The sequence below is a fragment of the Pinus tabuliformis genome, chromosome 3_2, assembly GCF_031772625.1.
Source record: "Pinus tabuliformis cultivar Carrire ecotype Pingquan chromosome 3_2, CPIR1, whole genome shotgun sequence".
Lineage (NCBI taxonomy): Eukaryota > Viridiplantae > Streptophyta > Pinopsida > Pinales > Pinaceae > Pinus > Pinus tabuliformis.
Window position 1 is genome coordinate 490,306,742 of NC_142302.1, and position 14,576 is coordinate 490,321,317.

At 31.8% G+C, this 14,576-nt stretch overlaps 1 protein-coding gene across 1 annotated transcript; it reads left to right on the forward strand.

Moving 5' to 3' along the window:
* The first annotated feature begins 13,287 nt into the window (after nucleotides 1-13,287).
* Nucleotides 13,288-14,319, forward strand: LOC149181424 (protein AGENET DOMAIN (AGD)-CONTAINING P1-like). Its single transcript, XM_089414209.1, has 2 exons — nucleotides 13,288-13,719; nucleotides 13,888-14,319. The coding sequence occupies exons 1-2, from the start codon at nucleotides 13,288-13,290 to the stop codon at nucleotides 14,317-14,319; spliced, it is 864 nt and encodes a 287-aa protein (XP_089270335.1).
* Nucleotides 14,320-14,576: the final 257 nt, after the last annotated feature.

The window sequence follows — 14,576 nt, forward strand, 5'->3', positions numbered from 1 at the left end:
TGATGTGAACCTTGTGGTGGTCTTCCAAGTTGTATAATATGCCCATACGACTTCAACCAACATAATTGTCTTATATTTCTTATGCAAGTTGATTGTCTCAATGATAATGTTTTTATTAATAGTATTAGGTAGCATATTTCATATGGTGTATATCGGTCACCTAAATGAGATTTTCAATGATATATGAGGTGAAATTGGGGCCTTGACCTATCACTATATTTCTTGGGATTCCAAAATTAGGAGATATGTTTTCGTCTATGAATTGTGCTACCTTCTCTTTAGTTTCCTTCTTCATTTCCTTAATATCTACCAATTTTTTCAAATAATGAATGTGCATTAGGTAGAGGAAATTAATGATCCATATTTGTATTGAAGTGTTGAAACCTTGGAAAATTCTTAAAGTAACACCTACAAAGCGTTTGGTGATATTTTTTTTAAATATATTCAAGATTTTAAGGATTTTATGTAATTTCCATAAAATGTTAGCAATTTGTTAGAGTAACATACTTTTGTCATTTATAATTTGATTGAATCATTTTAAAAATTTTGAAATTGGTAAATCTTATATATATATATAGAAAAAGAACATGTAAAATTGTGGATGGGTGAAATTTAACCTTTAAAATTTGTTTGACACTAGGATGTGATGCTTCTAATTTGAAGGAGGCTTAATGTATCACAAACAATGTATTCCTTACTTTTCAAATGGTTCTAATTAAACCTAGAGTGGTAATGGGATCTCATCCTTCTTAGTAGGTTTTTTCATCCTTTGGCATTCATCACAATTAGAGACATACTCCTTAGAATCCTTATGCAATGGTGACCAATATTATCTTGCAAGTAAGACATTGTAAGATATAATATTTGTAGCATAATGGCATTCATAAGGGTGATTATGGCATGAGCATAGGATTCCATATAATTAATATTGCATGAAAAGTATTATTATGATCTAGTCTAGTCCAATCTTTAATACACATCCCTTGATCTAAGTATAGGTAGCCTTTCTCCTAATAGTATTACAATGCTCTATGTAAGAATTTTTTTTATGGGGCCTTACTATCACTAGGTAGTTAGATATTCCAAAAAACTGAGTTTCTATGAAAATTGGAAAGAGATTCCCATCCATAAAATTGTCATCTACAACTTCATTATCTATAGTATCGATTAGTCTTGATAGATAATATGCAACAACATTCTATTTTCTAGGGTTGTTATAGATTGATAAATTAAATTCTTGTAGTAATTAAAAAATTTGAATAACCTTCCATTAATATAACTTTTTTCATATCCCCTAGGTTTGTATATCATTTGGCGATATAATGTATTGTTAAGGAACTTAGTGTGATGTCGCTAGTTCAAACCTAGACTAGTCCATGTGTCATGATTGGTGGCTGATTTCATATTTAGTATCATTGGCTTTTTAGTATTCCCTATACTTTTCAGTGAAATTTTTCCTCATTCACTTCCAAATTATGATGATACTTCCTTCTGAACTCATAAACCATCTCAATATTAATCCCTCCATTGTAGAGAGAATAAACTCGATCTTCTAAGCATAGGAGACATAATCATAGGTCCCAAAAACAAATTTAAACTGAAAAGGAAATTTGTTGGATCATCTAATATAAGGCCATGAAATACTAAAGATTAGAAGGATTTATATACTTAGTTTTTGTTTCTCCATTAGTTTCCCAAATGGGAAATTCAAATATTTCAAATCACTAACCTCCATATTTATTCATGATATGGTCAGATGATGTTTTTTCTCCTTCTTTTAATAAATTTACAAAATTTCCTACTCTGCCTTACAATAACTTCCCATATTGTTTAATGATGTATTGGATCTTTGTTCCACAAAATTCTTTATACTATTCTTGTTGAGTTGTACTTATTTCAATAGTACCAAATCTTTCTCTAATTCAGTACATGCAATCTAATTACTTTTAATTTATTTTCTTAATAAAAATAATGTGATGTATGTACATTTTTCATGCACCCCTTGCAACGCCAAAAAGTGATGGGTCAAGGCACTACAATAATTGTGTTGAACCCTCAAATTAACTTTAAATTGTCTCAATGATAAGGAGAGGGTGTACTATTGTTTGAAATGTTTCCTCCTCTTCTTTGCTTTGAAAGGGGGTAGAGGACAAGTTTTCTTTGATATTGACCATCCATGATGGTAATATTTCCTACCCTACAATCGATATACACATTTACTCTAGTTAGCCAAGTTCATCCTAGGATGAGGGGTTACCATTTCAACTTAAATTTTGTCTAAATCATTATGAAATTTATTGGATAATCTCATGAATTAATGGAAATCCTTACATCCTCTAATAGTCTCTTAGAATTTGAAGTAGAGCCATATACTAGTAGTATATTAGATGTGTGTATTAGTAGTCCCTTAAGGTCTACTTAAAGCAGAGTGTCCTTTGTCATGACATTGACGGTCGGTCTGGGTATATCAAGCTATTTTGGATAAGTTTTCAGTTGATATTAAGATTTACCATAGGGATACTTAGATCTAAATACTCAAGGAAAAATACCTTTCCTAGTATAACATTTGTTGGTTGTCCTATTACATTTCCTATAGGACAATGATTTCTCCTTCTTCCCATCTTCTTAATGCATTCCTATTTGATGATTTTTTTGTAGATAGGGAAATTACTGATATGATCTAGAAGAGGAATATTAACACATTTGTTTTTGAGTTCTCCTAGGATGTCATTTTATAAGGAAGTGTAAGCATTTTTAGTTTCAAGCGCTTTATGATAAGGTGTTGTTGATTCAAGAACAAGTTATTCTTGTGGAGGAAATTCCTCATTCTCAGTGATTTGATTTTTGTTAGTTTAAATAATGAGAGGAGGGGATGTAAATACCTTCATTAATCTTAGAATGATTTCTTGAATATCCATGTAGTATATTTGGTAAGTCATCTCATTATTATATACTTGTTGATCTTGCCTACTATTTAGATTAGGTGATAATTGGGGAGGTATTTGGGGTTTCTTTAGAAATGATTGATTATTTCTTATTGGAACATTAATTTTTTTATGGATGTGGGAGTAATTCACTTTTTTGTTTTCTTGGAGGTATCCATCATTATAAAGGGTTACTCCACTAGTAGTTTCGCAATGGAGGTTGAAATGGGGATTGTTGAAAGGAAGTATTTAATGGTTGTTGTTGATTATTTTAATCCCCTTTGTTTTGCATTGGATAGCTAGGTTGATTAGGAGGATACCAAGGTTTGGTATGCATTTATGAGTTATACCCAATGAAGTGTTTAGGATAAGAGTAAGGAATACATGGCTGGATAGGTTGGAATAATCCATGTATTCTTTTATTGATGAACCATAATGGCTCCACATTCTCCTCAAATCCATAATAAGTAGCATTAATACCTATAAAGTAAGAAAATTCCTTGGTTGCATTTTTTCTTCATAATTACACAAATTTCTATGGTGTTAATTGGGCATTCATTTCTATCATGTTTCATTGTGCATTTAGGACATAAAATAGCTATAAATATTTTTACTTGTTGCATCATATTTATATATGATGTATTGATTTCCATGGAAAATGAGTGTAAAATGTCATTTTTCATATCTTCTAATGATCTTTTTATTTCGTTTTTAGTAAAATTTATGGAGTTAGAGTGTTGTAGTATAATATTTTTTCCATTCCTACTCTTCTTCCTTGTAAATATATATTAGTCTTTAAATACCCTTTTCCTGACTTCATACTCTAATTGGAACATGTCTCCATTTTCAAGGAGATTCAAAGTCTCTAGTTCCTCTCTCTCCCTCTAAGTACGGCATGCTTTATTGAATTATCATTCAGTGTACAACTATGAACTCTTTTATAACTATGTTGGAGTCTTTTCTCAATTTCAAAAATCATGTGCTAAGCTTAAATACCAAGCATGGAAAAGAAATATACAATACAATGAACAAAAAGAAAGTATGTAGAAAATAAATATTTAGAAGTCGAATGCCATAAAGTAAATGTACTTTATAGAAAATACAATTTAATATTGTTATAAGAAAGAGTTCAAACTATATAAAAATGAAGTGATATAAAATAACTAATATTGTTCTAATAAAAATCTTGAAAAATTATATAGGAAACAAAGAACAATTGTAGGAAATGATACATAACATAAAATAGTGATTAAATTAACTAATGTCAATTACAAAATTAAAAAATAATAAAAAAGAAAAATCCCTATACAACCTTGAGTGGGGCATATGAAAGGTCTCTATAGAGAACCTAAAGAAAATACTAAGATATTGATATTTATAAAAACAAATTTTGCATTAGCCAAATTATTTCATAACAAAAAAATATATAGGAAACATTCAAATACACTAGCTACAAGGAGAGTTATTAATGTTGAAAATAAAAATGTTATTGAAGGACTAACTCCTAGCAATTATCTATACAATTTTGATTAATTAATTATCCCTTTAATCAGTCCTTCCTTAAAGGGATTTTGTTTTGAGGATCCCTAGAATAAGGGATCCTTGTTTCAAGGGTTAATTCCCTTCCATTATTTATCTTCCTCAATTGGAAAATTGAACTAATATATTGTTGGTTGGATGTATTAAGCATGATTTGAAGGTTAAAAATGTAGCATAATCATGATTTTGTATTATGCTTAGGTTAATGAAGGGTGCCCTTATAACTTGACTTTCTTCAACAAATCAATAGTACAATTTTAGAAATGTATATGTTTATCAAAATCATAAACTAGACCAAGACATATCACACAACTCAACTATAAATCATCTCACACAATAATCAATGCACAAATCCCAAGATGTTTATACTATTCATATTCAAATTAGGTATTTAGCTTATATGAAGTGGTCATATCATTTACATAATAGGTCTCAAAATTCCCTAATTTATAGTGCCATCATGTGGCATCCACTTAGTATCATGGTGATCAACACAATAGATCAACTTGAGGTATCTCGAATTGAGGTAGTGTTTGCTCCATTGGAAAGATATCAATATGTAAGATGAAACATTTCTTGCAAACATTTTAACCCCAAAAATACTCATTTAAGGCCTTTAATGGGTTTTACAAGCTTCTAGACCCAAAATCACCAAAGTAACACATGCCCTTAAAATGGGCCCTATAAGCCAATAGCTCTATTTTTCTACCTAGAAAGTACAAAATAGATGACAAATTATATAGTGATCCATTTCAAATAAATGAAAGTGATAGTAACACATAATAATACTGAAATGAAAAAACATATCTCAGCTTATTATATGGTATGTGACTCAAGAAATAAGTATTAGGATAATACAAATAAAGTGAGCAACAAGAGACAACAAAACCAAAGGAAGCAACCCAATATATTGATGTTCGCTCAATTACATAATTCTATTCCATTACATTGAAATATAAGGGAGGAAAGGATCAAAGTGATGCAAAGATAGAAGTTCTCACTATGACAATAACTATGTGAAGTTAATCCTTCCAATACATGTCACCTCAAAACTTTATGGGTATTGTACATAGTATTGAACCTATTACAACCTAAAACGTTGCATTTTTTACAATACATTTTTTCACCTTTCATATTCTATAATAGATAATTTTGTATGTTTACAGAACAAGAGGGTGCAAGACCACTATTAATGCAGTAACCCCAAAGTCAACAATGGAACTAACAAATACTTATATAAGGAAAGGATTCATTCAATGTTATGGGACTTACTGTGTATGTGCCAAATTTGAACATTGAGTCTATTTGGGACACTAACAACCTCAACTACAACATCCCATTGATGTTTCCAAGGAATAAGGGGCTAAGTTGATATGGTGATATGAGTGCTAACACAACAATATTACCACCAATATTTTTTGATGAATAATTAGGGCCAAAGGAAAGGGGGTTTATATCAATGGTGAGGAGAACATGATAGGAAACAAATTTCATTCATAATTTTTTTATGAAACCCTAATTGGCCATGATCATGGATGTTGCATGTATATACTAATTGATACATGAATAAATAATATCCTTGTATTTCTTTCATCATGATTTTCATATATTCAAGTGGATTAAGATATAGAGGACAAGAATGTCCACTAGATTTTTATAGTAAGCACAATTCCTTTTTAAAACTTCAAAGTTCCATTTTTTTCGACTTCATAAAAAACTTGGTTACAACCATTTCTCCTTTCTCTATTTAGATTTAGAAATATTTGTGGAAGTAGTTTATTTAAAACATTTTGAATTAGTGTTCTTTAGTAGAAAGGAGTATCATTAACACAAAATAATTTTATAATGATATTTAGTTACTACATCGATAAATATTTAGATTTTAAGCACTTATGTTTGATTTTGTATGTTTTCATAGTTAGATATAACTAGAATAAACATATAAATTAAATTACTATTAATATATTATTTCTATAATAAACTTATAATAAATTAACAAAAAAGTTTATTATAAGTATTAAGTTTTTATGTGCTTATTAGCTAAATTAAATATGGCTACATAATTATTATTTTACACCATCGATACTTTTTCTTCTTTTAGATTTAAGTTAAAAATTGTTAAAAAATAAAAATAAAAATAAATATGTATAAAATATTTTAAATATGTGGACATACAATCTTTCTTATATTACACCTAACAACTAGACATCTCTTCTATATTGGATTTTAGATCACTTATTATTATCATAAATAAAAGAAATTAATATATGAGTTAAACATATAGCACATTCCTGGCATGGAGATAGATTCTTAACTTCTATATAGGCTTTGTTACAGTACCATGGGCCAATGCCATGGATTGCTAATATCATATAACCAAAAAACAATAGTTCATGTTCACATACTATTTTCTTAATTAATCAATTTAATTATAAAGACATAAAGGGCATAACTACTTTTAAGATAAATCTCAACCTCTGATCTGTAACTACTAATAAGAATATTCTAGAAATTTTTGTTAAGGTTAAATCTCTACCATCCACCTAATAATTATTGATAATTAAAGTAAAATTCTAGAAACCCTATTTCGAAATAGACATGTTTATCAACATAATTACTAAAAAAACCTTTCTAGGAATATGTAAAAATTTATTAAAAATAAATACTAAAAATATTGAAATTACATATCAATAATAAATATTAAAGATAGTTAATATAGTAAACCAACAATGAATGGTTGTGAGAAAGGAAAAGTTATGGCTGGGTGGATTTGGAATGTCCCATATTATTCTTTATAAATCTCAAAAATAGTGAATATTGTGAATTAATGATGGATATTTGTGAGAAATAAAAATTATGGATGGGTGGTTTTGAAATGTCTCATATTATCGTAATAAATATTAAAAATATTAAACATTACGAAACAATAATGAACAATGGTGAGAAGGAAAAACTTATGAGTGGTTGGTTTAGGATTGTCCAATCTTTATAGTGTATGTTCTATCTATCATTAGGGATAAACCAAGCGAAAATATTAGAAAAGGGACTTTCTAGTGTATGTTCCATCCATCGTTAGGGACAAACCAAGCCATAATATTAGAAAGGAGTGCCCATGAGAATAATTTCTTAACTATAATTCCTAATTTGTAAGTTTACTATTTGTAATATTAATTTTAATAATTTGATTGTTATGTAAGTATCTAGACTCTTGGTCAGGATCTCATTTGTCTTGAGTACAAGATTGCATCAATATTGTTTATTACTCATCGCACTCTCATCTAGAATGAGAACATTTTTGAGGCAATTAGTTACTGGACAAAAAAACGTGTCTCAGAGGCCTTCAATAGTGTCAACTTTAGTTGGGGTCCTCCATTGGCCCATCTCTAGAGCTTTGGCATGGTAATTACTTAAAATATTCATTGGGTGCTCTAGGATCAATAGGTGTTCCTCTATCTTTTGGATCTGCAGTGTTGATGGTAATCACCAGAATTCCCAAAGGTTGATGCTTTCTCTACAGTTGCTTTCCTTTTGCAGGTTTTGTGGGGGTAAAGAAAATTTTATGTATGAGTATTTATGCATGAAAGAGGAACACACTATTCATTTATGACTAACAACTTCGATCACGACTTCTCGAAAGTATTTATAGCTAAGAAAATCATACCAAAATTGAGTTTTTTCTCCCACTTTTGTTTCTTTCCCTCGTTTGCTCTATTCTCTGGATTGTTTCAAGGGGTCCTTCTATTTTTTTTGCATTAATGTCACTAAATATTCTTTGTGGTCCTACTCTTTGGGGCTATTTTATTTTTTGTCTTGTATTATCTCCCTTTCTATATCTCTTACTAGCCTTCTTCCTTAGCTCTTTGGTATCTGTTGGTCATTTTCGCCAACAATGGTCATCCATACCATTTTGTCTATCTCTCCCACTTCCCTTCTGCATGGACCTCCATCAGTATTATGAAGCTCACACATCCCCCCCTTTGTCCTCTGCCACCTATTGCTTATTAGGATTTTCATCATGCCTCACCAACTCACTCGCATCCAAAAGCGAGCAATATCCTAGCAAGAATAAGCCCACTGGGCAAATACACATATGCACCACTAATTGGATGAAACTGTGACCAAGTTTCATGATCTCACTCCATGCCCCATCCAAGATGAGATCACCCGTGTCGAGGGATAAGGAACCTCTTAGAAGCAAATGTACTTGCCAGGATGGAAAATTAGGTACCAAATATTTGGCATACATGGGACGGTTCCAACTGATATTTGCACACAATAGATTTATATTTGCACATGAAATTCCTCATTGGAAGAACCTTATTGTGCTTGCATGAGCATCGAGTGGACCTCATCCACTCTATTGAACACCTTCGTTGGAACATGAAGGATCTGGAACAAAGGATGGAACACATAGAGTAGCACTTTGGCATCCCACCCCCAGTTGGAGGTATCCCACGTAACAACAAAAATCCCATCTAGGTTGCAACCATATATTATGATCCTTCCACTTAGTTTTCTATTATGTATTTGGTTTACTTGGTTATAGTTCCTAGTGCTCACTTCCAAGGTGAGATAGGCCTGCTTTTCAGTTTTTGTATGTATAATTTTGGTTCTCTTAGTACCTTGTCATTTTATGTCTCTCTATGAGGAATTATAATTTGGATTTGGTTTTCTATTCCCAAAGAAATAATGACTTAATATTTTCAATATGTATCATGTTCTCAAATGTTTAGAAGACAACACAATTTACCCCACAAAAAATTAATAATTTTTCACAATGACACATCAAATAGCACCAAAAAAAGCTTCTCACTAGCACTTCTTCTCTAATATTTTAGCTTCATACACAATCTTTTCAATTTGGTAGTGAAGTAAGGAGGCACCCTAAAAATATTCTAACTAGCTCTTTTTTCTAATATTTTAGCTTCATACACAATTTCTTCAATTTGGTAATAAAAAGAGACTTCCCTAAGCCTTGGATGCAAAGTCTAATTGTGTATATCTTTAAGAGTGGGGATAAAAGAATTCCCTCTAATTATGAGACCATTATGATTAGCAACATTTTCTCCAAGTTGTATGGACTTATTTTGGGAAGGAAGATTATCCTTTGGCCTCACATCCACGGTAAAATTTCTAAGGGTCAAGTTTGGCTTGGGAGATATCATTCAATTGTGGATCATCTTTTTACTCTTACGATTATTACAGAGGAATGCCACAATAATAAAATTGATCTCTTTTTTTGTTTTGTTGAATTTAGAAAATCTTTTGACATCATTCCTATAATAAGGGTCATAGTAACAAGATAATCCTAAGAGTGAGAGTAATTCTTGCTTTTGACACCATTCCCAAAACAAGGATCAGAGCCAAGAAAGGATTTCCCTTATTTCTTGACCTATTTGGTTTATACTTGATAAGCTAAATTGTATTTGGAAGATGCATATTGTATTGACCCCATGCTCATTAGTGGTCATAACTCTTGTCCTTTATGTTGATGATATTGTTCTCTTGGCAAGGAACCATTACAATCTCTTAAAGTATCTCAAAATCATCCAAAAAATTTGTTCCAAGAGAAGTATGACTATTAATATTAACAAAACTAAGTTCATGATAATTAAATTCGAAAATATCAACCATGATACTTTCATTTATGACAATACTTCTTGCATGAATTTCCTTCGTACAAGTATCTGGGAACCAACATCCATCATAAACTCAATTGAAATTATAGAATTTGGAAAAGGATAAGTGGCGGTTGGAAAGCTTACTATGGGCTTGAAAATAGTTGTAATTTAATAGATCTTTGGACTTATGATAAAAAGAAGCTCCTCTTTCAGACTCTCATCACTCTTGTTATTTTATATGGATGTGAGGTATGATGTTGCAGTATATCCAAAGAGTTGTGGATGAAGATTGAGTTGATCCAAAAGCAATTTATAACCTACTACCTTTAGATTAAAGTAAGTACTCCCTACCCTATTCTACTTATTAAAGTAAGTCTTTCCCCCTTTCAAAACATGGTTATGACTAGGTATCTTATATATAAGAAGAAATTATACAACATGGATGCCAAGAGGTTTCCTATAATATTCACTATTGTTAATATTCATTTTAATAATTGTTGGCAACAACTCTTCCATGCTTCAAACAACTATATTGTGATTTCTAGTTTAAAAATATTCTCATTAGCACTTTAGTTTCCTCTCTTTTTTATTAGGGATGGAGTGTCCACTCTAAATGCTCCACATTTCAAAACCATGTGCATAATTCTCTCACTACCACTCTTTTATATTATTTTAGCTTCATCTCTCTCCAATGATGGATGGAGTGTCCATTAGAAATATTATAGGATTCAAAAACACCTATACAATATATTTACAGAAAGTTTTTAAATATTAGATATCAATTAATTTTTTTTAAGTTAAGATACAATGGAAAATCTATAAATGGATAGTTATATGTCAATGCAAAATCTACTTTCCTAACAACAATGCATTACTACTTCCATGAAGTCATTGCAACTTGTTAACTTCATATAGATATAGATGGAGTTAGATCATCTTAATGCAGAATATTTTTCCATTAACCCTACACCTATCACTTTTTTTTCTAAAAAAACTTTCAGAGTACTTCCGCGTGGTCCACAAATGATAAATTCTACATTGCCACTTCCATATACTCATTAATATGTATTAACTAAATATGGATAGATAGTTAGATTTCAAAGACATTTCCACCTGTATCAACTTATTACCACACGTTAACTACATTTTGATGGTGAATTATATCTCAATGTATAATGTTTAACTATTAATGTGGCACCATTATACCCACCATTTTTGCCTCAACCATTCTAGACTTTCTTTTGGCACTTCCGCATAATTTGCTAAACACAATTTACAGATGGAATAAACGGTTTATGTTTACCCATTAATGTGGCACCATTATACCCACCATTTTTGCCTCAACCATTCTAGACTTTCTTTTGGCACTTCCGCATAATTTGCTAAACACAATTTACGGATGGAATAAACTGTTTATTAACCTTGATTACGGAGCCTAACATTGGGTGAATAAAAGAATCAAATCCAACTATGCAACTTCACTTGATGCTACACGCGATAAATTTCACCAATAATTAGATGTTTTTCAATTTAATTAAAAAAAACTTGATTTGACTCATTTCCACTATAAATTTAATATTTTAGAATAAACTATTTATTAACGTTGATTACAGAGCCTAACCTTGGTTGAATAAAAGAATCAAATCAAACTATGCAATTTCACTAGATAATTAGATGTTTTTCACATTAATTTAAAAAAAACTTGATTTGACTCATTCCACTAATAAATTTATTATTTTAGAATAAACTATTTATTAACCTTGATTACGGAGCCTAACCTTGGGTGAATAAAAGAATCAAATCTAACTATGCAATTTCACTTGATGCCACAATTTCACTTGAATAGCCCGATCATTAGATGTTTTTCATTTTAATTAAACAAACTTGATTTGACTCATTTCCAGTAGTAAATTTATTATTTTTTTCCGAAAAAAATAATGTGGTGCAAAGATAATAATTGCTATATGGCCACATCCATATACTTACCAACATATGTTAACTAAATATAGATAGATAGTTAGATGTCAAAGAGGTTGCCACTTACATCAACTTATTACTCCACGTTAACTATATGTTGATAGTGAGTAATATCTCCCTTTTTTTTTTTTTCCCCTTAACCATTCTAGATACTCTCATGGTACTCTGGCATAATTTACCCAATACAATTTACTCATGATAAATAAAATAAACTATTTATTAACCATGATTATGGTGCCTAAAGAGGAAATAAAAATAATTAAATCCAACCACACAATTTTGGAAAAAATATATATCAATTAAATAAAATTAAATAAAACTTCATATCCATTGAGATGAAAATAAATAAAACTCCATATCCATTGAATACAGTATTCTGTAACAAAACCACAATTTCACCTTGAAACATCCCTAAATAATCCCACAATTTCACCTTGAAACATCCTAAATAATCCGATTGAATACCGCATTCTCTAACAAAATCACAATTTCACCCTGAAACATCCATAAATAATCGGATACCTTTCCCCTTAATTAAGAAACAGCCTGATTTGGCTCATTTCCACCTTTAAATTTAATAGTTATTTCTTTGAATACATGTAAAACCACTTTCGTTCAACATTAAAAATATCTTAAGAATCATTTATACCGGTAAATTTACCCGTTATTTCGTTGAATCACCCTTCTCGAAATTTGTAAAAAAGCATTTTACTCGATCCCCACATCAGCCGAAACCACGGCGTGGGCGTTCCTCACACGTATGAAGGTTCGCTCATTAAAGTTAATAGTCAACCCAGATAGGTCGGCTTTTGCATGGCCGGCTGCATATAGGGGCCGCTGAAACCAAATATATAACTTGTGGTGCAACACATTTGCTCGATGCTTTGAAGTCGGAAATAACAGGACAGGAGAGGAACACAGCGGACGGTCGGATTGAGGTATCTCTGCGTCCATATCATTGTAGACATTTAGACTGTATTATTATATTTTCTGTAGAGAAGAATTCCTATGCTGCAGTGCAACTCTCCTTGAATGGGATCGTTGAGATTCTTTCATGAAGAGAATGAGCTTATTTCATACAGAGATTTTAGGTGTCGGGATTGACTTGGGTGTTGTCATTGGAGCTTTATATTGATACCCATTTCTTCTGTTTTCGCTGATATTTTGTTACTCGTAGTCCTTGTTGATTGGGAAGTGGTTTTACAGGGTGGTTTTGGGCTGCAAAGATGAAATTCGAGGTTGGTTTGCAAGTAGAAGCGTGCAGCTTCCAGCGAGGTTACGAAGGTGCGTGGTTTGAGGGCATCATATTGTCCTGCGAGAGGGACCACTGCAATGTACTCTTCGAACAATACAGAAATGAAGATGGGAATGGGCCTCTGGTAGAGGAAACAGAGTACCATCTATTAAGGCCACGCCCTCCTCCGACCACCTTAAGAAATTGGGCGGTTGGCGATCTGGTGGAAGCAAATGAAAATGACGCCTGGTGGAGAGGTATTGTGACGCAGGTTTCACCTGCCCAGCAATACCGTGTAGTATTTCCAGATACGGCTTCAGAGAATATATTCCACCAATCCAATATGCGTGTAAGGCAGGATTGGGAGAATGGAAAATGGCATCTTCCATGGGCATGCTTATCGCCAACGCCGTCCCGCTCACAAGTAAGCTTCTTTCTTTTTCTTTATTCACTTCTGTGTTTATATTGAATTTGAAGTATGAAAATCTTAAACTCTGAAACTTGTAGTTTTAGCATTTATATTAAATATGAAGTTCGAATTGTAAGCTTAACAGTTGTTATGTTCTTTGTTGATTGGGAACTGGTTTTGCAGGGTGGTTTTGGTGCTGCAAAGAAGAAATTCAAGGCTCGCATGAAAGTAGAGACGTGCAGCTTGCAGCAAGGTTATGAAGGTGCGTGGTTTGAGGGCATCATAGTGTCCTGCGAGAGGGACCACTGCAATGTACTTTTTGAGAAATACAGGAATGAAGATGGGGATGGGCCTCTGGTGGAGAAAACAGAGTACTATCTATTAAGGCCATGCCCTCCACCTACCAACTTAAGAAATTGGACGGTTGGCGATCTGGTGGAAGCAAATGAAAATGACGCCTGGTGGAGAGGTATTGTGACGCAGGTTCTACCTGCCCAGCAATACCATGTTGTATTTCCAGATACCAAATCAGAGAATGTATTCCACCAATCCAACATGCGTGTAAGGCAGGATTGGGACAATGGAAAATGGCATCAGCCATCGGCATGGTCATAGTTTATATTGAATTTGAACTATGAAAATTTTAAACCTTACAAGTTGAAATTTTAGTATTTATAGTAAATATGAAGTATGAATAGCAAGCTTAACGGTTGATAAACATAATTACCAACTATCAAAAAATGTTCTTATTAAAATATGCGAGAGTTTAGGTTTAAATACCAAAATTTTAGATAGCAATTTGAATGAGAAATTTTGTCAATAATTTTAAAGAATAATCTTAGTAAATTGCAATATTCATTGTGAGATCTACA